The following is a 22,307-nucleotide window of genomic DNA, read 5'->3' as shown; positions in this document are numbered from 1 at the left end:
CTCGCGGGGAACCGAACGAGTGCTCTCTCGCACGAGAAACGAACGAACGAACGAACGAACGAACGAACGCTCGCTCGCTCGTTTCTCGAGACGCGAAATCGTCCGTCGTTGTTCGACATCGATCGACCAACTGGACGCGAGAGAACGAAACGATCGTTCCTTCGTACGATGGTCTTCCCTCTCACCGAAAGGATGCATCCTTGCGAATATCGATAAACGACGCAATCTTACGGATCGCACGATCGCTCGAATTCCATCGCGTGCGTTCCAAGCGATCCTTTCACGCGTTTTGCAAACGTTGCGTGTCCGTTCAAATACTGTTGTTGCTGTTTGCTTGCTCGGAAAGTCGTTTCGTTCTCGAAAATGGGGAATGTATAATTTAATAAAGTGTTTACACTCTTTGAAAAAATCGTGTTTCGTTTTCACCGAAAAAAAATGAAATCACTTTCCGAACGACACAATGGATTGGGTTGCTCGCTGCCAATACGTTCTTTTCGAAGGTTTTCAGGGTTCTGGGTACTCTTCGGTAGATACAGTGGACGAAATAGATTCCTCGATAAGTTTTGTCGGTTTTCCATTACTAAAAGATACTATCGAGTTGTTCGAAATGTAATTTCCTTTTTTTTTTCTGAAAATGAAACACGATTTTTTTAGAGCTTATAGACATTTTATTAAATTATATATTATATATTCTTTGGGACCCACAACCGAATAGATTGCTCGATAAGTTTTGTCGTTTTTTTTTGGGTGAAAATGAAACACGATTTTTCTAGAGCGTATAAACATTTTATTAAATTACATATTCTCCATTTTGGAGAACGAAACGACTCTCCGAACAACCCAATAGATCGCTCGACAAGTTTCGTCGTTGTTTCCATTGCAAAAAGATACTACGATACTTGAACTTTGAACAATGTAAATATACGAACGAGTCGACAGATCCACGCGAAACTTTGCACGTTCATCGAACGGTAGTACCTTCTTTCGAAAAATAAAACAACAGATTTCTTACCGAACGAGAAAACTTATCGAGAAATCTATCCCGTGCACTGTATCTACCGAAGAGTACCCAAAACCCTAGAAACCTTCGAAGAGAACGTATTCGCAGCGAGCTGGAGAAAAATGCCTAGAGTTCGATTTACGATCGCAAAATAGAAACGCGTCTTGAACGAGGTATCGTCGCGCGTTCGTAATCTGAAAATTAGCGAAAGAAGGAACGTCAGTGCTCGTAACATTGGTCCGCGATCCTCGATGCTGGACTCGTCGTCGTCGTCGTCGTCGGAATTCCGTCTTCTTGTTGCGCAGCATCGTCTGGCTCCTCTCCGGCTTCGTTTTAAACGCGAATTCTTTTCTCTCGTCAACGCTCGCGGCAGCTGTCAGCGACGAAGCCTCCGACCAGCCACGGATCGATAATTCAACGTTCTCACGAGCCCCGATCCAAAGAGAAGCAAACGAACGGACACGGGCGAGGAGAGAAGCGTCGAGGGGTCGGTGGAGAGACGCGCGTAAAAAAGTGTGCCCTCCCGCCACACGCTAATTTGCATCGGGGATACACGTACACGCCGGTGGGAAGAGAGACGGAGAGGAGGATCCCTTTTTGCCGGAGCACGTATCAACAGGGGTATCTAACGGTGAACGAGGGTCGAACCTCGAAGGGTACCGATAATGCGCTCCTCGAGAGCCTCCAACTGCCAACGTTTTGCCGAAATTAAATATCGAGCCCCGCCCCGCTCCGCTCCGCGTGGTCTATCGTCGCTGCTTTCTTCCTTTTTCTCGCGATTCGAGCGCGTTAAGTAAATCGAGCACTATTAACCCTCGACCTTTTTATAGTTTACAATCTTCCGCAATGGTTCGAATACCCTTTCACCGACCAGCTTCCAAAAGGTCTCGACCGTTCGTACCTTACCCGATTCGCGAATACCTTATCCAAGTATTTTACACCGATTCCACTTCTCGGTCGCGTCGAGGCCACTCCCTCGAGGATCGTTTCCGGATCGTCGCGGGGTAGACGCGTTTTCTACCGGGAGTTTTCACAATTATCCTCCATTGATCGTTCAATCGAGGAGAATATTTTCGTCTTCGATGAAAGCCCTCGGTGATCGTACGATCGCGATATTTTATCCGCGCGTTGGAAACGCGGGGATCTCGGCGAACAGCTTTCTCGCAGGTTCGTTCGTTTTTCCTTTTTCTCCCCGTTTCATCGAGGGACGAACCGACCGCGAGAAAACGCGTCTTCTCCCCCTTTATCGAGGAAATATAATAGCGCGATAAAGGGCGGCGAGAAATTCTCGATCGATCGCGGGAGCGTCCCTGGCGTCATTTTTCCCCGCGGTATTATACCGAATCGAAGTTGTCGTACAGGATGCAGGCGCGTCAAGATTACGTACGTGCCGGGAATTCTGGGATACCGGCGACGGTATCGGAACCAACGAATTCTTCCTGTCGTCTGTTGTTCACCGATTCGCCGCCTGCTTTTGTAGAGGGAACTTCAATTTCCAGAGAATCGACCGGCGCGTACGCGACTGCGAACAAAACCTGGAGGAAGCATTAATCCTGCTACCCAGCGATGGGACCGATCCGATGATATTCTCCTTGATACGTATCAATTCCCAAACGTCGCGCGGAACTATCGAACGGAGTATCGAAATGGCTGGTTGCTCCAGCAACCTCGTCGCGCGACAGCTCGTACAAACGTTCCCACACGCCGACACAATTATCGTTCGTATCGACGACGGTCGGACCATTTATCGGGGAAAAAATGGGCCCTCCGGTTCGATGGAAGAGCATCGATTCGTAACGCGAACGCCTCGATGGTATCGAAACGCGTCTCTCTCTCTCCGCCTCTACTCGAACTTATCGCATCTTGAACGCATTTCCGTCCTCGTCCCGCGAACGATCGCTCCGGACACTTTCCTTTCGGTCGGAGATAACGCAACCGATCGATGGATAAATCGAATTAGGCTCGTAGAGGAGGAGGACGTTACCTATCGGGACTGTGGCTTCTTCGTTTCCCCTTAATTGTCTCGTCTCGATGGCACTCGCCGCTATCGAACCCTTGCAAACGTTGCTCGCTCGAATTATCACGGCGACAACGAACGACCAAAGCGTTGCCCAACGTCTCGGAATTCGCGAAACTTTGCCCGACGAAAGTCGTCCGAGCGTATTTTCGACGCAATTACGACGAGTCGAACCGACCGACCGGATCTTCCGAGAACGTACTATTTCTGATAGCTCGCTCGATGAGTTTCGTCGATCGATGAAACTTATTCAACAGTACTGTTCAATGTAGTACCGTTCGATAAGTTTTATCGAACCTAGTACCGTTACCTGGTAACCTAGTACCGTTCGATAAGTTTTGTCGAACCCAGTACTGTTACCTAGTAACATAGTACTGTTCGATAAATTTTATCGAACCTAGTACTGTTCGATAAGTTTTATCGAACCTAGTACTGTTACCTAGTAACCTAGTAGTGTTCAATAAGTTTTATCGAACCTAGTACTGTTACCTAGTAACATAGTACTGTTCGATAAGTTTTATCGAACTTAGTACTCTTACCTAGTGATCTAGTACTGTTCAATAAGTTTTGTCGAACCTAGTACTGTTACCTAGTGATCTAGTACTGTTCCATAAATTTTGTCGAACCTAGTACTGTTACTTAGTAACCTAGTACTGTTCGATAAGTTTTATCGAACCTAGTACCGTTACCTAGTGATCTAGTACTGTTCGATAAGTTTTGTCGAACTTACTACTGTTACCTAGTAACCTAGTAGTGTTCGATAAGTTTTATCGAACAACGAAACTTATCGAGCAACCTAATACCGTTCGATAAGTTCTATCGAACGACGCAACTTATTCAAGAACCTAGTATACACATTATCGAGATCGCGTTTTCGTCGAAGATGTAAACGTGTACGCGGAAACAGATTCGCGCACCGAGTTGTCTCCCGACCCGAAGTTTGTCGGTCGCTTACCCGCGCGCTGCGTTACTCTCGCGCGACAGGCAAATCCCATCGCTGGGATAATTAAATTGTCTGCGAAAAGGATTAATTAAACCCGAGGCATCGCGTCTGTCCACGCGATAATCTTATACCGCGCGACGGATCGTTAAATCGACTCGTCGCGCGTGCATGTGCCGCGAAAATTACGCTCGCCGTCTCGTTGCCGAGGGTAGCTATCGATTCGAAAGATTTCGAACTCGGGGGTTATCCGTCCTGTACTGAGAGCAGAGCGACGCGTCGATCGATAATACTCGGCCATTAATTACCCAACAACCCGCCAAGGAACACATCGGTGTCGATCGCGAACGACACTAGCTTTACAGGGTCTTCTTCCTTGTAACGCGTCATCCATCCGCTTCTTTTCTTCCCAGACTACGAACTTCTCGCATTTTACACGCGTCGAGAACATTCGTACATTTTTTCTTTTTAAGTAGAATCAGAATCGAAGTTAATTCTAGAATTCTTCCTGCCCCGTTCCTCGAGAAAGTACAAGAAATTACGTTTCCTTGGTACAAGTACACGAATCGTTACGAACTTTCAAAGTCCCTCTTCGCTGGTACATCGGTGTCGATCGCGAACGACACCAGCTTTACAGGGTCTTCTTCCTTGTAACGCGTCATCCGCTTCTTTTCTTCCCATACTACAAACTTCTCGTATTTTACACGCGTCGAGAACATTCGTACATTTTTTCTTTTTAAGTAGAATCAGAATCGAAGTTAATTCTAGAATTCTTCCTGCCCCGTTCCTCGAGAAAGTACAAAAAATGACGTTTCCTTGGTACAAGTACACGAATCGTTGCGAACTTTCAAAAGTCCCTCTTCGCTAGTACAGAGCGAAATCGAAAATACGAAAGAAGGATCGATAAGCGTCTATCGTTAACCGTGTTTACCCGCAACGTAGCGAATCCGCGTTAGCATCGCGTCTAACGATATTCGTTGGGATCGATATGCAGTGAGTTTGGCCGCGAGTGTTTCCAGTTGGCCGAATCTCCGTGTGCACGGTGCCCGGACACAGGTAGCTGGAAATTTTCAAGAGGCTGCGGATAGGTCACCGGCCTGGCCGTCGGTGGCGCGCATCGGTCGCCGCGAATACATATTCCGTTGGTACTCGGCAGGAAGCACCAGGGAGGGTTATATATGCGTGTAGGCTCGAAACGGGGTTGCGGCAATTCCGGTGAGCAGAGCACCGGAGGGTTGCACGTCGCTATCGGAGGGCGAACCGGGCCTCTCCGGGCACTCGATACCGCGTAGTTTCGCGTTATTGTGTTGCTCGTGAAAATACCCGGTCGAATTAACCCGTCGGGGTCGAGACGAGCCGGGTTACGATTGTTTTCTCGGCCCCGGCCGCAGACACCGATGAAACGCGGACACGTTCCACCTACAGGGTGTACCGAGAAAACTAGCGCGGAAAATTCATCGCGAAAAACCGCCGCGTAACGACTTCTCGATATCCCGTTCCGGAGGAAACGGAACGTTCGAACTTCCTCGCGTTACGCGCCGATTTTATCGAACCTTATTTCTTACGAACCTTCGTACATAAAGGAAACAAAGTACGTTTGTCCTTGGCTGGATACTCCGCGAGATTGCACAATCTTTTAAAGCCGCGTTAGCTCAATTTATCTTGAAATAATATTAAAATGGTAACTGTTAAGATCGGTCGTCTTGCGGGAAGAATTCCCGAGCGTGTCTCGCGACTTTAAATGCAAATCGTTCTTTGAGAACGAATTCAAAGTTGAAACGCGCGCGCGTGAGAGAGAGAGAGCGGGCCGAGTTCGGTCGAGAATCGCCGTAGAAATTGATTCGGATAGTTTGGCTAACTGGGAAACTAATTTCGCAAATGGTACGGGATTCCCCCGGTCCGGGTTGCAAATGAACTTGCGGCCATCGCGGCGCTGGCTGCCAGACGTTCCAAGTTTCTTCGCTCGGATATTTCGCCGGCTGGCCGCGGCGAATTACGCGCGGCTGACTCGCGAGTAACACCGCTTCCATCTGCGCGCGTGGTTCCTCCAGAACACGGGATCGAAGATCGTCCGAATCGCGACGATCGTCGCGTTTTCGGAATTTTCTAAAAGTTTTCGAAAACCGAAAAAAAACGACACCGTGACATCGGCTCGCGATAGTTTCGCGCGAAGGCACCCCGCGTCTAAAATGCAGACCCGAGAGAGGTTAAAGGCAACTCCGGTGAACTCTGGTGCACCGTTGTACGTGTAGCTACGCTCGCGGGAGAGTGCATGAATAGAGCAGTCAGTCTCTCGCCAAAGTTTCTACGAGGGAGCACAACCACCTCTGCAAAACCGTTGCTTCTTGTACGGGGTGAATAGCAGCATAACTTGCTCCACTTTCTATGGGCAACTTCCAACAAAAAGTGTTTAATAATAATGATGTGTATTTACCGGAGGGTGACCTCCCTCTATGCGGAGGTACGAGATTCATAGTGGTCGAGATGTTTCGAGAATTACACCGGTGCGCTCCAAAACCTTAGAATTCGTCGAAAATGTAAAGGAAGATCGATCGGGAGTATCTTTGAATTTCCAATGCTCGAAAATTCTTCTTTTGTTCTTTTTCGCGAAAAAAATCTGCTCCTCGAAACCCGGCGATTCGCGACTCGTATTTCCACGCGGGTAAAACACTTCCCCCTGTACGTAACGGTAATCCTCGCGAACGTCGCGTGGCGCGTTTCTGCTCGATGCAAATGCGCCGGGCGGTCGGGAAAAAAGTCGGTTCGTCCGGCCGGTTAAATAATACGTAGGACAGGGACAGGGTTGGTGTTGATGGTGGTGGTGGTGGTGGTGGTGGTGGTGGTGGTGGTGGTGGTGGTGGTCTTGGTCGGTTCACGCAGGAGGACTCGGTGCCGCGGCGATCGGACGTTAACTTCGGCCCTGGCCGCGCGCGCGTGTGTGTCGACGGGGGGGTTGGTTGCGAGCCGTATCAGGATCGAGGGTAGGCGGCCTCGGCATCGAGGGTGGCCGACAGACAGGGACGAAGGGAGAGAGAGAGGCTCGACGGGTGAGTCGTACCGGGGGAAGGACGCCGGGCGTCGCGGCGCAGGCTGCCGCACCCAGCAAAGCGCCTGCTCCCCTTGAACCGGCGAAACGTATACCTGACGCAGCGCGAGGAGACGTCGTCGAGCGCGCGTCGTTCTCGCGACACGCTGTTGCTAGGCGCTAACTTTTCGATCCGCGATTTCGCCCGGGCGACCTTTACCACCGTCGAGCTTCGCGCACGATCGCCTCCGCTCGACTCGAACTTACGATCAGCCAAGGTCAACCGAACTGCGCGAATACACCGAGTTTTCGACGAACCCCCAACGAGAGTTCGGACCCTCTCGAAATCCAACCGAGTGCTCTACGGTGGTGGTGCATCCACGGGTGTTCGCGTTCCGGGTAGCACCTAGACGCCGCGGAGTTTTTCGAGACTCGACGAGACTCGACGAGTGGATCTCGCGAGCAGAGTTCTTCTGCCTACCGGCAGCGAGGTGTCCAGGGCTTCGTAACGGCGCGTACGCCGACAGGAAATCGCCGAAGGTGAAGTACGGAACCAGTGGGTGGGCGACGCGGAGAGGAGGAAGATTTCGAACCGCCGTGTCAAGGTTGCACGACCTTGGTTCGGTCAACGACCACCCGAACGCCGGCTTCGCAAAATCGAGCGTCACGGCGACGCGGTTTCGCGAGACCGTCCGACGCGCGCGCGGCCCTTTCCAAATTTCCGATCCTCGCTAAGCGAACCACGATCCGCCATGGTTCGCGGGGAAAACTTTACATCGATTCGCGTCCTTCCGTACCGTTGCTTTTATCGCTTCTGGTTACACTCGCTGCACGAGTCCCGGGGAAACCGTGCTCTTAACGTTCATCGAAACTCCACCGGTCCGTGAATCCTACAATTTTGGGCACGCTTGTTTCACCGGTTCGAGGAAACATCGACTTCACGGGGCCGAGAGTGTAACTTTCCAACGACCCGAGATCGTCGAGTGGTCACCGCGACGAAAATCGCATTTCGGGGAATATCCGCGAAGAATTTCTCGAACGAACGATTTCGCGATTGTTCGGGGCGAGGTTCTTCTCGAGTGCTCGTTTTACAATTTTCTTTCTTCTTTTTTTTCTCGATCGAGAGAAAAACGCGTCGTGGAACGTTCGTACACCGCGGAGGCTAATTACCAACGCCGACGGGAGCAACACTGCGGTGGTCGGCTCTGCGGAGACTGCAGACAGACGTGGGTGGTGTCCATCTTGAAATAGGTTGCATACCTTGCCGGGAGTCGCGCGATCCTGTTCCGTGAATTAAATTCGGTAGAGGCGAGAGGACAATGCTATCGTGAAAACTTACCGATCGAACGAATCGGTAGATTCGGCGAGCACTTTGGTGAATTCGTCGCGGTGACCGTCGACGCTCCGATCGACCCCAAACTTTTTCTCCTGTCGCATTCTCGTGTTCGTCGACACGCGCATCGGACAACTCGTACCCGATTCGCTCGCGAACCAACTTTCCGATCGTGTACCTCGTACGCGCGAATCTCGACGCTCGAAGAACAAAGTAACGCGGGCTCGTTGCTCGGTTCGACGTCCGCGGACAAGTTTCTCAAAAGTGAAATACCGATATACGTTCCGAATACATTCTCCGTGTGCTTTTCCTCTCATACGCTCGACAAACATACGCAAAGTCCACTGTCTAACGATGACATTGACCCACGGTTAGAAACGTATCGTTTCCTTTATTTCCTCCGCGGTGTACGAACGTTCCACGACGCGTTTTGGAAAAAAAGAAAAATAAGCACTCGAGAAGAACCTCGCCCCTAACGATCGTAAAATCGTTCGTTCGAGAAATCCTTCGCGAATATTCCCCGAAAGGCGATTTCGTCGAGGGAAAAATGACTTTCCTTTCGCTCGGTGCAGAGAAGAAACTCCCGCGCGATGTTTCGCGAGAGAGTCGATCGTTACCGTTTCGTTTGCATCGTACGAACTCTGATCAGTTGTAACTGGTAATTGCAAGGATCTCGGTGTTCGAAGCCGGCCGCGATCGCTGGTAAGATCCGGTGTTCTCGAAGTCCTCCCCGGAATCGACGTTCGACGGTTCGCCGGAAGGGATTCCGTGTTTACGTTCCGTCCGAGGGAATTTACGCGACAGACAGACAGACAGGGGGGCCAATGGCCACGCGAACGGGGCCAACGCTGCGGCGGTGGCGGTGGCGGTGGCGGTGGCGGTGGCGGTCGACTCTGCAGGGACTGCAGCCAAGGCGGTGCCTCCCGCGTTTGGGATAGGTTAGGTCTGCTCGGACGCGTACGGTATAGACAACCGCACGCGAGATCCTTATCGGTGGTAGTTCCTCGCAAACCGGGCATCGCGAGCTTCCGACGCGCGAGAAGACGAAGCGACCTCTTCGATAAGAGGTCGCGACTTCCCGCCACGATTCGCGATAGGGGGACATTAGCCTTTCACGGTTTAAACACTGTCCCCGAGGTCTCCGGAATCTAGCTCCTCCTCCTCGTCCTCCTCGTCATCATCCTCCTCATCTTCATCATCCTTCTCATCGTCCTCCTCATCATCTTCCTCCTCTGCGTCCCTTTGGAAAAATGATCCCGTTGGAGAACTTTTCGGTCGGAGTATACGCGAACGAATTGAACACGTTTCGAGCTGCAACGTTTCGTCGAGCACACAGTTTTACGTAACGTTCACCTGCAGCGTACCGGCGGTCCTCCGTAGTGCAAGAAACGTAATGGCGACGATCCGGTAAAAACATCGTAGAACGTGCCAACGGTTACATTGTTTTCTCTCGTGATTACCGTTTGCGTAACGTGCTCCTCTTCGCGGGTAATTTCTTTCGAAATTCTACGTCGCCTTTCGCATCGACGAGCAAACCGAAACCGTTGCGGCGTGAACGTTACTTTCTCGATAAAAGTGTTTCTTTGGACTCGGTCCGAAACGTAGGGTCGTGGTTATTTCTTTTCTTTTTTTATTGAAATTGACCGAACTCTCGTTCCGATCGATCTTTTTTCTTTTATTAAAATTGACCGAATTCTCATTCCGATTTTCCTTTTTTTTATTAAAATTAACCGAATACTCGTTCCGATCTTCCTTCTTTTATCAAAATTGACCGAATTCTCATTCCGATTTTCCTATTTTTTTTATTAAAATTGACCGAATTCTCGTTCCGATCGATCTCCCTTTTTCGCGTCACCCGAGTCGCTAACTTCTGTCGAGTCGGTACACGGAAATTGCTACCTCGGTCCCCGGGGAGTTGGTTCTCTCGATTATCGCGACGGTGTATTCGTTCCCCGTCTTTCCTTCCGTCCTGCGCGTTAAAAATCCCTGCCTTCGTATTTTCCAACCGTGTAGAGCTACGACAGCAGCCTCCCTTCTCTCTTAAATCCGGCTGGTTAAATATGAAACGGAGGCGGGCGTTTCGTTTCTGCTGTCTCACCTGCGGAACACCCCCTGTCTCTGTTCGAGCTAACCTGTCGTTCCGTTTCACCGACGCCTGTTCCTACACGCGCTCGATTTACTCGCGTTCGTTCCCTCTCGTCGACGCGTTACCGAACTTCCGCTCTCTTTTCGAGACCGTAGCGAAAATCGTTTCTCTCCGTTAACGAAAACGCGCAGAAACTTTATTCCTACGCCCTGTGTTCACTCTCTCGAGATTACGATCGATACGCGTACATTTACACCATCGTTGCGCAACGAAGACGTTTGACATTTCAACGGGGAAAAAAATTGAACCAAATTCGATCCGTAGAAAACTGTACAACTCTAAAGAGAGTCTCAGCCTACGTTCGAAACCGACGTTACTCGAAACAATCGGGGAGAGTCTCGCGAATAGCTTTCTTCGGTTCTCGGGAAAACTAGACCGGGAACAATTATCTCGTAAAGGGGTAATTGTTCTCGAACTCTCTCGCTCTTTAGATTCGACGACCGAGCAGGGTATCGTTCGTTCGGTAGATCGTGAGAGCTCGTCGGTGAAAATTGTGCAAGGACGAACGATTCGTTCGTCCCGGTGTCTTCGCAGCCTCGTTAACGGACACGAAGCAGACGGACAAAGTCTTGTACGGTGCACCTGTCGTCGAGTATCTTCCGGCTAGGTATCGATCGGAGTAACGGTGATGCAACGCGTGCACCGGAAAGGAAAGAAACATCGCCGGTGAACGCGGTAGAAGCATCCTCGGGATCCATCGCTCGATCCGGCCGGTGCATCCTCCTCGGTACGCCCCTAAATCCTAGGATCGCACCAGCCACGGAAGGAAAGCACTTTGCTACGGAGAATACGTTTCCTTTGGAGCGTTCCCCGGACCCGATGCAATCGCGAGAGTGAATCAACAGCGAGGCGGAACTCGTTCCCAAAGTTTCAAGAATCTTTTCACCGACGTTACGAATCCACCGAGTGTTGCGCACACCGTATCGATGAATGCAGTGACTAGTGGTGGGTGATGATCAGTGACCCACGGTTTCGAATGAAGTGGTTTTAGGATGATGGTGGAGCGTGTCGAGGACCATCTCTTCATGTATCGACGTCCCGTCTACCGGGTCTTCCAGTACCTCGAAACCACCGAGTAAGTATACCGAACATCCAATCGAGAATCAACGTCCCGAGTATCTCCGTCGATGATCGCGATCTTCGACCCTCGACGACGACGATAGTCGTCTACTCGAGTTTTTACCTCGGAGAACGGACCGGAACACCACGATAAATATACAACCAGAGGTAAAAAGAAGTAACTGAACAACTATCGCTCGGTCTCTCCCGGTCGAGACGCTGCGCAGGGTTCGCGGAGCTTTTCGACGTTTCGTCCGTTCGAATGAAAAAAAAAAAGAAAAGGAACAACCGTTTCACCGTGTCCCTCGTGGAAAAGTGGAGGGAACTTTTCCGATTCGAGTAGCGCGAACTCGAACCGCGCGACGCTCGAACGCTGCTAATTGTACGTTGGAGATTGTTGTACCAGGCTCGGAAAATTATCGTTAATTTTAAGCACTGTACCGTCTTTCGAGAACCGTGCGGTTCTAAATTTTCATCGGGGAAGTTTGCTCGCGTGAGTTTCGTACCGGTTAAATTCGCAACGATACTCGCGATAACATCGACTACGGGCTCGTCGTCGCACTGTATCGGTACCGATCGAGTATTCTTCGCGCGAGCATCGGTATCCGATATCGATAACCGAGTACTCGAGTATTTCGATGCCTTTCGATGCTTCCTATTAAGTAGCTCCGTATCGAATCGCTTCGATATCGTTCGTATCTAATTGTATCGGTCCCATCGTCGTCGAACGAGCGCGTCGGTGGCCGAACGAACCTGTTCCGGACACGGTGAATAAGCTCGTCCGAGCATGGGAAAGCGAGCAAAGGTGAAATCGCGTTTCCCTCGGCATCGGATCGAATCGAATCGGCATAATAAAGCTCTCCACGAGCTTTCGAAAAGTTCCCTCGGTGGGGTCCGACGGTTTCCAGCCGCTCGTCTCTCTCCTTGGGTACCTCGGGGGTTATCCAGCTGTTCCGGAGTCCTAGGAGCCGCGGAACAGGCGTTTAAACAAAAGGGGGTTGGCTCGTTCGAGGAGCAGCCAATGGCGAATTCGCGCTCGCGAAACCTTTCAAAGTCCCTTCCGATTCGTGCACGAACGAGGAAGAACGTGCCGCGAGGGTGAGCGGAGGAGACGAGCGGAAACGTCGTCTCGCGCGGATACGAGCTTCTTTTTCGTCGGTGTTACGTCGATGCCGCGCGCGGTAACCATGGCGAAATTGCCCCGATCGACCACGGACTCTCTCGGTAACCGTTGCTAATTGCTGCCATTAACCGTGCTTCAATACCAGCCATCGTCTACGTAGAGCTTCCCAATTTTCGAATCCGTGGGGGATTAAATTATCCATGTGTCCTCGGCGACAAAAGAACCGGGACGCGTCTCGCCGACCCTCGAACCATCGACGATACGAGAACCTCGCTCCGAGCGTTACGTTCGAGAAGAAATCGCGAAGAAAATTACGCGACCCGAGAGACCGAATTTTCCAAGCTTGCGTGGATTTTTCTTAGCTGGAAGTCTCGCGAAAACCATCGTCGATTAAAAAGAAAATTACGCGACCCCAGAGACCGAATTTTCGACACTCGCGTGGATTTTTCTCACTTGGAAGTCTCGGGAAAACCATCGTCGATTAAAAAGAAAATTGCGTACTTCGAGAGACACATTTTCCCAAAGCTCGAGAAATTGTTCCAGTGTTCGTTTCGAACGTTACCCCCGACAATCCCACGTGATCGTTTCTTTTCTCACCCCTCGGTGGTGGTTCGTCGCGGGGAAAGCATCGTCGGTCGAATCGCATCGGGAAATTCGCTTTGCGAAGAAGAGGACGCGTGGCAAATGAGAAAAGTTTCCAGGACTCTCTCCCCCCCGTTACTTTTGGAACTCCCCGGGCAGGGCAGACCGTGGCCAAGAAGTTTGGAAAGACGTCCGGCGATGCGATTCGCGAGCGGTGCCCGGTTGGTTTTAGTCGAGTTTCGTGTCCCGTGCGCCGCGTTTCCACCGCGAGAACCACCACTCGGGACACCGATACTCTCACGGGCACGGGGACGATTCCTTTGTTCGCCGCGGTCGTTAGAATTCTTTCAGGGAGAAAATTAAAACAGCACCCGGGGTCGAGTATCCTCCTTTGTCCCCGGATACCCGGCTCCGTGATCCTCAGCGGCCGGCGTTCACCTCCAGGGAAATATTCGATACAATTTATTCGAGTTCGCATCCCCGATGTTTCGCCACGGTACGGGGAACGAGAGTTTGTACGTGAAACGAGACCGCGAGAGTATTGTCTCGGGAGTTCGAAAATCGAGTCGGTGGGTCGTTCCGGCGCGGTCGAGGTTCAACGAGCTTTTAAGCCCCGGACTAGTCGTAATTTTAGAAGCTGGAAGGACCAACGTCGCTTCCAACCGGCACGTCTCGCCCGAGCCAGGACCTACCAACGATCTTCCGTGCGGAGAACGTCGACCTTCGGGGTTTTACGGCTCGCGTCGACGACGGAGGGAACGTTTTTCACGTCGAAAAGATTCTCCTCGTCTCTACCGACGAGAACCACGAATCGATCGCAGAGTCGCGTCCCGCTGCACGTTCGAGTAACGTAATCGCGGAAGACGGCGAGAAGCAACGACAACCTCGCGGGAAGCCAGATTTCGAACCGCAGACAGCCTCGAGACTTTTTCTCGTTTCGCGCCTCGTCTATTGTTAACGCGTTCTATCCTTCGTCTAAATGCCATTAGACACCGGCGAGCTATGCAACAACCTTTCACGCCGTTGCTCGATCCCTCGCCGCGCCTCGCCTCGCCTCGCCTCAACGAGTCGAGTCGAGTCGACTCGAGCCCGCGTGGAACTTGTATTTTCCCCCGGTCGTAGCTCGACGACCCTCTATATTCCTCGTAAAACCAGAGAAGATGGAATTAGAGTGCTATCGATTTTCTCGTTTGGTCGGGACCGGCGAGCAATTACTCCGCCCGGAGAAAATGCGAGAAAATTGGGACGCGGCACGGAAGAACCGCGCGGAGCATGGCCCTAGGGCCGTTCTCGTTTCCCCGTGGTGTCGAACGACCACGGAGAGAGAAGATCCTACGAAAGGGACTGTTCGCGTTCACGTGCAACGATCCGGGCAACCGTGGCTGCTTTCATCTTGGATCGAATCACCGTAGAACGAAACCGAGCGTTCGTACGCGAACGCGTGACGCTCGGTCACTTGCTTCGCACAAAGAAGCCAGCGGTGACCGGACGAGGATCGAGAGACCGAGTAAAAAGACCTCTTGCTTGATTAATAATTGCCCGGCCAGTATACGGATCTTAAACTGTGAACTTGGAGCGGGGGACACGTCGAAAGTTGAACGTCTCGACGTCTCTTTTACGAAGATACGAGGACGTAACGATAACACGGTGTATCCCTCGGTTCTACCGTGCATAAAACTTGGACCGTTCGCTCGGTGATGAATAAACGATCGCGAGACGAGCACCGTTAGGGTAAATGGAATTCGTTATCGCGAACTTTTCCAACGACGAAATCCTCCCGGTCCCTGCTCGACCAGAGCCGAAATTTTCCTACGAATCGTGCAATCCGTTTCAACCGTTTCCCTCGAGAGACTGGAAATACCTCGGATCTGTTTATCGAGAGAGTACTCCTCTAATTGAAACATCGTCTCGAATCTTTACAGATGTACGTTTCGAGTACGATGCAAAGTCTCGAGAAATTCTCGAGGAATTCTCGTCACTCGGAGCGTTTCGCGCGCGAAACCTCTCGGCCGATCACCGTCTCCGAACAGTCTCGCGGATCGCGCGGCGACCTGGAACACGCCCGATTCCCCTGTTTATTTGCGTCGTAGGAATTACGCTAGCCGCGTGATTTTTCACCGTCGACCCACGCGTACGAGCTCTGCCAACGAGACAGATCGAGCGACAAATAGAGAGAGAGAAAGAGAGAGAATCGAAAGAACGGTCGCGATAGAGCCCGAGAGAGAACGGCAGGTTGATTCGAAGCGTTGATCAGTTTCAGTTGGACGTCGAACAAGCGCGCGCGAGGCTCGAGATCAACGAGCACGGTGAAAATCGCGAGAGAAAAATAAACAGACCGCGAGCTTTTCGTTTCTCGTCGTCGGTGGATTTTCGATGCTCCGTTTTGGAATCGAAACGCTACGTGGACGCGTTCGATTCGCGTTCGAATGCTCGCGAAAGCGTGGAAATTGACGCTGTGCGGTGACCACATTTATCCGAGAGGTTTCGAACGAAGAACTCTATGATCGGTGTTCGACGAAGGATCGTTCGATCGTGGAACGGAATTTCGCGCGACGCTTTGACAGTAAACTGTTCGGTGTATTTCGAGGAGTAACGAATCGAAATTTAACCGAATAAAATTATTAACCGTCGTACGAGGACGTCTCGTCGGTGGTTCCTCCCGTCGAGCGTAAATAGCGATGGCTAGTGCGTCTCGAACAGATGCGATTCGACTTCGTAAGACGAGATCCATGCGACCGTTTCGCTAGGCGAGGATCGATCGCGAGGATCGGTACGAAGAAGAGCGTTCGAACGAGAACAGGAGTCGAGTTACGCGAGAAAAGTGTCCCGACGACGGATAAACGCGGAGGCGTCGACTATGACGAGACAGAGCGTCGTCCGAGAGCACGCCGAGATCTCGGTAAATCGATCCGTCGATCGACCAACGGATTCTCCGCACCGAGCAACGATTCCTTCCGCGAGAAACGTTAAACGCGAGATCAGGATCGCGACGCTCGTATCGACGACCGATATCGTTCGAACGATACGAGTCTCGAACGATCCAGAGTGATCGCTACATAGCGAAAAGTTACAACGATGCTGGAGCTGGTCGAACGCAAAGCGAGCGGGATCTCGTGGCCTAGCTGTCGCGGTCGAGATCTCGAGTCGTTCGGCAAGGATCCAAGGGGCATTTTCCTTCTCAAGAGGGACAAAGTTTGCGCGAGGGAGAAACGAAGCAGAAGGGAGAACGGTGGTCTGTTGTGCTCCCTGGGCCAGCTGGGATGCAACGACACCTACAGCCCGGACACACTCGGCACGTGGAAGTTCCACAAGGTGTCCAGAACGAGGTAAACCAGCGAGGAAACGCAGACCGAAAAACTAACTCGGTGAATCACCTCGAGCGAGAGCTCACCGCTCGGAGAATTTTACGCGTCGGCGAGTCCCGCGGCTCGTTACGCAATTGAGATTCCTTCGGGCGAGAACGAGAACGCTCGCACAACCGGGATCCCCAAGACTTACGCGAAACGAGCCCACCGACCGACCATTTGCCCCGATTCTATTTTTTTTTTCCTTTTCTTTTTCTGTTTTCCGGTTTTCCTTCCGCGACGACGAGCGCGTTCGTTGTTCCAGCGACGATGCAAAAGCGCAATAGAGAAAGTAATAGTGAAAGGTAAGGTGCGTGGGCGAGAGTCGCAGGTGCGTGGTGGTTCCGATCGCGGGGCCGGGTCAGGGACGGAGAGCAAGTATCCTCTACCCTCTCTCTGCACTTTTTTCTTCAACCTGACCACCCTTCGCGGGGAGAATTCTTCGAGTTGTCCAGGGTGAGTCACTCGACCCGCTCCGAATTCGAGATCGAACGTAAATCTCGAACGAGGACCGAAGTGAACTCGAAGTACGATCGATTCTTTCCGAATACAAAAGTTACCAACGATCGTGATTGAAGAAATTCAAAGCTCCGTGTCGAGTGAACGAAAACCATCCTCGAACTCGTGGGTAAAACGTTCCCTCGATTCCGCTGTCGAAAGGTTAAAACCTTACCTACGATTTTAACCGAAAAGGTTAAAAATCCCGCGCGGCTTTTATTCGCCGGTAGAATCTCACGAGCGCGAGTTTCACGCGCGTCGAGGGTACCGTATTTTTCTCCGTTGGCAGCGGAGCGACCGATTACCTCATTCCCAGAGTCGACGTCGTTTCTACAGCGCGGTGTACGCCACCGGGTGTAATTTATAAGCGGCAAGCCGCTTTAATAGCGTTACCGCCACCTCGCGCGGCACGCACTCGACGATATATTCCACAATAAACAAATAAGTCTGGCCGGTGTTCGCGCTTTGTGATTATTCGCGCCGGATTGCCATTTAATGTGTCGCTGCGCGCGATTCGATCGATTCGACCGAATCACCGTGTCGCGAAAAACACGAGGAGAAGGAACAATCGTCCCCGCGACCGAATCCGCGCCGCGATCATCAACTCGCGTCGCGCTCGTTCCGCGGTAAGATCGTTCGCTCGCGATCGGTATTCGATTATCCCGCTCGTTGACTCGTATCTCGGGCTCGAGAAGGCGTTCCCGATAACAGTTTACGGATCGAGTTGCGCGCGAACGCGACAACTTATCGTCCGGCAGGTACGTTTCGCTCGTACGAGTAACGGAAGTCGAACGAAGCGGACAGAGGTGTGCGCGAAACGAACTGGCCGCTCGAGGCTCTCGCGAACCGAACCCCCACTCCGCCGCGCGGTTACCCCCACCACGCGCCTCTTCGTACACGCCCACCGTCTCTTCTCCGTGGTACGCTTCGTCCAAGTGGACGATAGTTCGAACGTTTGCGATCGAGCCTCGAACCACCGCTCGATTTCCCATCCACCGTGGTCGAACGAGTAAACCCGTGGCGAGGAGAAAGATCGAAACGCGTACACCGGTTAAACCCGCTGGAAAACTTCCCGAGGGTTGGATGTTCTCGAGAAAGTAATACCAGCTCGGGGAACTTCCGTTCCGGTACACGAAACTTTGGAAAGGTTAGGATGTTTCGAACCGAGGGAGGTACACGTCTCCCGATTACCCTCGATTTCGACCGCGCTTCGAAGCATCGCGTATCGAGCACGAACGTGCTCGTGGCTCTTCGCGCGAGTGCTTCGTCCCTGACCGACGGCATTCCTTAGCCGGACGACGCTCGTAATATACATTTGCATTAACAGCCGCGATGCAAACACACTTGGTGGAACGGTTCGACGTACGAGCGTCGCTCGCGCCACTTTACGGAAGCGAGTCGTCGCGACGCGAGAACTCCTCCTCGAATCTGCGACCGCGAAACGCATCGAGGTAGACGCCCGGTGAGGCGCGCCTCGCGTCGCGACGTTCTCGTTCGATAACTTGGAAAAATCGTCCGGACCTTGCACCGATAACCAAACCTGGAGCGGAAAAAAGGATCAACGTCTCGGAGTATTTTTCACGGCGCTTACAAATGGATGGGACAAAGCGCTTCCGGACGATGCGATACGCTCGTTTGTGATTTCAAATGGGACCATTAAACCCGAGGCGATTCTTCTATCTTCCAACGCGTTAATTCCGACCGGTCTTTCAATGGCTTCGTAACTGCGATTGAATAACGACTAAATGAAATCACCTCCGCGACATTTTTCAAACGAAGGACGTCTCACCCGTGCCTCCGCAGCGCACAGAATGGAAACGTTCCCGGCGATCGTAAAACGAACCGAGCTTATCGACCCTTTATTTCCATCTCGCGGTTATCGTTCGTCGTCGAAACATTGTCATCGTCGCGTCGACTTTCCACGCGTAAATTTTCACGTCTTCGAAAAATCAGAGGCGTATTTGTCCCTGATCGAACCCTCTGCGCGCGTCGAACGCCCATCGGCGCGCACACGCTCGTGGAAACGAACAAAGAATTCCCTGAGAACGATCGAGAACGTTTCCACGAGTTGGAAACAATTTCGAAAAAGGTCGACGTTTCGTACAACCGCTCGCTTTCATCGCCGATCGAGATCAACGTTCGCGCGAGTTCGCGGGGTCTGGACGCCGGCAACGACGTCGTGCTCGAAGAACAAACGAACGAGGCGTTTTATTAGGTCATCGAGCCTGACGTCACCGCAACGTCCAACCTTTCTCGCGGAATTCGTGACGTATTCGGCTTCGAAGCGGTGCTCGCGATTCGACCAAGGTTATCTCGGCGGCGTTTTAATCCGATCGATAAGAAGTGTCAACGCCCCGCTCTCTGCACCGGGATTCGACGCGTTTCCACTTCCGTTTCGGCCCGGTTGGAAAGTGTACGCCGAGTCGATTATCCGCGAAGGCTGTATCGGTGGAGAGTATCGCCGCGTGATCTAGTAACGTCTAAAAATACCGTGTCGACAATCACCCGGCCCGCGGAGAACGCATGGGAACGAACAACGGTGCCGCGAACAATCGCGTACGCGCGATGACGCGTCGCGCGACGTAAAATCACGACGAAGACCTCGCGGTGGTGAAGGTGGGGAACGAGAAAAAAAAAGAAAGAAATAATTCTCCGGGAACGTGGACAGTGTCGCGCGATTTCTCCTCGATAGCGATGGGACCGATCCGCGCGACTCGCTCGTTGCGACGTCGCGAAACATTCGAAACGCAAAGTTCGTGGCGAAACGCGAACCGATCTATCGTCGATTACTTTTATCGTCACCGAGTGCGAGGCAAAAGTATCGATTTGGAACGCGAACGCTTCACAGACCTCCCAAAGGCCGTCTGGAAACGTCTAGACGATTCCTTTCGGGTGCGATGTTTCCCTCTCGCGTCGAAAAGGTACGTCCAGTATCTTCCTACCGAGGAAGCGTATTATCGTCGACGTTCGATCGAAACGGAGAGACTGGACCGATGAAAAAACGTTAAGCCTCCCTCGCTACAACAGCGTTCTCGAGTACACAAGCTTCTTTGCGTCTCGCGCGTTATCCGTGCTTCGTCGACGACAAAATTCCATAGCGAGAGAGAAAAAAAGAGAGAGCGAGAGAGAACGGAAGGTTTCGGAAGAAATCCTTTCCTCTATGGGCCGGTGAATAATTAATCCTCTCGGACGAGCTTCCACGTTAAGTTGGTGGACTAGCTTGCGCCGAGGTTTTACGAGATAATGCATAATTGACGTCCTCGTTGCCGCGTCGTCGACTAAGTCCGGCCTCTTCGCCGTTTTTCTTTTTTTCTTTTCCATGGCAGCCATGAGGGGATGAGCACTGGCGTTGGAGATGGAGGTGGAGGCGGCGTTGGCGGTGTACAGGGAAGCGGCGGGGGCAGGAACACGCCGCCCCATGGATCGCCAACCCCCATGGACAAGGCGACTTTGAAGGTCCATCTGCCTAACGGTAAATTTCCGCGCGAAGTCGTTGCTCGAAACGATTCGGTGATCGCCACCGACTGACTCTTGGATTCGCTGGAGAGAGCCGAGACGGAAGATATTGACTGCTCAAGGTCGCTGAACGACTACCCCCACCGTACGGTGGGAGTGGCGCTCGAAGCTGTGTCCTTGAACGGTCGAATACTTCGCTCCGCCCACTCCGGTGATGGAACGCCCCACTTTCGAAACGCGCGCGCGTTCCCTGGTTAAACGTGGCGCGAATTTCAGGCGGTTTCAACGTCGTCAAGTTCGGCGACGCCATCGACGTGCGAGGTATTATCTCTCTGGTCACCAGTCGATTGGCCGCTGGCACCAGGCATTATCGAAATCTCTACGCGATGAGGCTCCATCACCCCGGATCGGGAGAGAGTTACTGGTTGCACCAAGACACCACCATGTACCAGGTTCGTAGAATGTGTTCGAACGTGGAAACGAGATGGTTCGACGTCGCGAAGGGTTGCTAAAAGTGTGTCTGTCAGGTTCAAGAGAAGTACGAGAAGAAACATCCCCACTGCGAGTGGAGGTACGAGCTGAGGGTACGGTACCTGCCGCAAAATCTCAACGATCTCTACGAAAAGGACAAAGTGACGTTCTATTACTACTACGATCAGGTAATCGTTCGGAAAACGTTCATGCGAATACTTTGGGAGAAGGTTACGTACCCTGAACAAGGAGAATATCGAGTATTTTGTTCGCGATATTTCTACAAATCGATTTTAAACGATACTACTATATAGTATCGGTTCGGAAAGTGATTTCGTTTCCAAAATGGAGAATATATAATTCGATCAAATGTTTACATACTTTAAAAAAATCGTGTTTCACTTTCACAAAAAATAACGAAACGACTTTCCGAACAACCCAACATAAATGCGACAGTGAGATACATCCTCGTCCGAAACGAAACGAATCGTTGGTTGTCGTAGGTACGAAACGATTACCTGTGCGCGAACCACGCCGCTCTGGATCAAGACGTGGCGGTTCAGCTCTGCTGTCTGGAGATTCGTTACTTCTTCAAGGACATGCCACAGATCGCTCTCGACAAGAAGAGCAATCTCGAGTACCTAGAAAGAGAGGTATGATAGACCGGGCGACGTTTCGTACCGTACGATAACGTCTTTTCCTCCCGGTTTCCCGTAAAAACGATCACTGTTCTACGTTCGTAGGTCGGTCTGCACAAGTTTTTACCGCGATCCGTGTTGAACGGAATGAAACCAAAGGCGCTGCGCAAGCTGATACAGCAGCATTTTAAGAAGGTCGCCGCGCTGTCGGAGCTCGATTGCATGTTCAAGTTCTTCGATCTCTTGAGGGCGCACTACAGATTCGACCAGGAGAGGTTCATCTGCGCGCTGGGGGTGAGTGAATCCGTGCTCTCGACAACGCGTATTGTTTCACGTACGCGACTGGACGATGACTCCGCAACGATCCGCATCCGCCCTATAACTTTTCTCGTTTCCAGTCAAGCTGGTCTATACCCGTGGAACTAGTCATCGGACCGGATTTAGGCATATCTTACATGGCCCACAGGGGTGGAACGGTGGTAGGTTTTCGCGAGTAACTTGAACTCGTTAACCGGGGAAGAGTTTCGTCGGAAACGAAACGAGTTTGCCAAACTTTTAACCCATTGTGTTTCCACGGTGTTCGCAACGCTACACCGTGTATCGGCGAGTACGTACAAACGGTCGTGGAAACGATTGTTATCGTTTCATTATTTTCGCGAAAACTCGGGATCAAAG

General features: G+C 51.8%; 1 protein-coding gene across 5 annotated transcripts in view; it reads left to right on the top strand.

The window, feature by feature from the left end:
- The window catches only part of Fak (protein tyrosine kinase 2 Fak), a 49,916-nt gene that overhangs the window by 17,647 nt on the left and 9,962 nt on the right, over positions 1-22,307 (top strand). Inside the window, exons 2-8 of one of the 5 annotated variants that reach the window (XM_076318477.1) lie at positions 10,893-11,536; positions 20,394-20,539; positions 20,800-20,975; positions 21,051-21,182; positions 21,498-21,647; positions 21,738-21,926; positions 22,031-22,111. In XM_076318477.1, coding sequence (XP_076174592.1) covers positions 11,454-11,536; positions 20,394-20,539; positions 20,800-20,975; positions 21,051-21,182; positions 21,498-21,647; positions 21,738-21,926; positions 22,031-22,111 — 957 coding nt within the window. In that variant the 5' untranslated portion in view covers positions 10,893-11,453. Of the gene's footprint in view, positions 1-10,585; positions 11,537-15,104; positions 16,552-20,393; positions 20,540-20,799; positions 20,976-21,050; positions 21,183-21,497; positions 21,648-21,737; positions 21,927-22,030; positions 22,112-22,307 lie in introns of those variants that run through there. The other 4 variants (XM_076318478.1, XM_076318475.1, XM_076318476.1 and 1 more) reach the window with 4 other exon arrangements.

The sequence above is a fragment of the Ptiloglossa arizonensis genome, chromosome 8 (assembly GCF_051014685.1).
Source record: "Ptiloglossa arizonensis isolate GNS036 chromosome 8, iyPtiAriz1_principal, whole genome shotgun sequence".
In the NCBI taxonomy this organism is placed as follows: Eukaryota; Metazoa; Arthropoda; class Insecta; order Hymenoptera; family Colletidae; genus Ptiloglossa; species Ptiloglossa arizonensis.
Note: the sequence above shows the minus strand (reverse complement) of the source record. Positions and strands in the feature narration are given on the sequence as shown.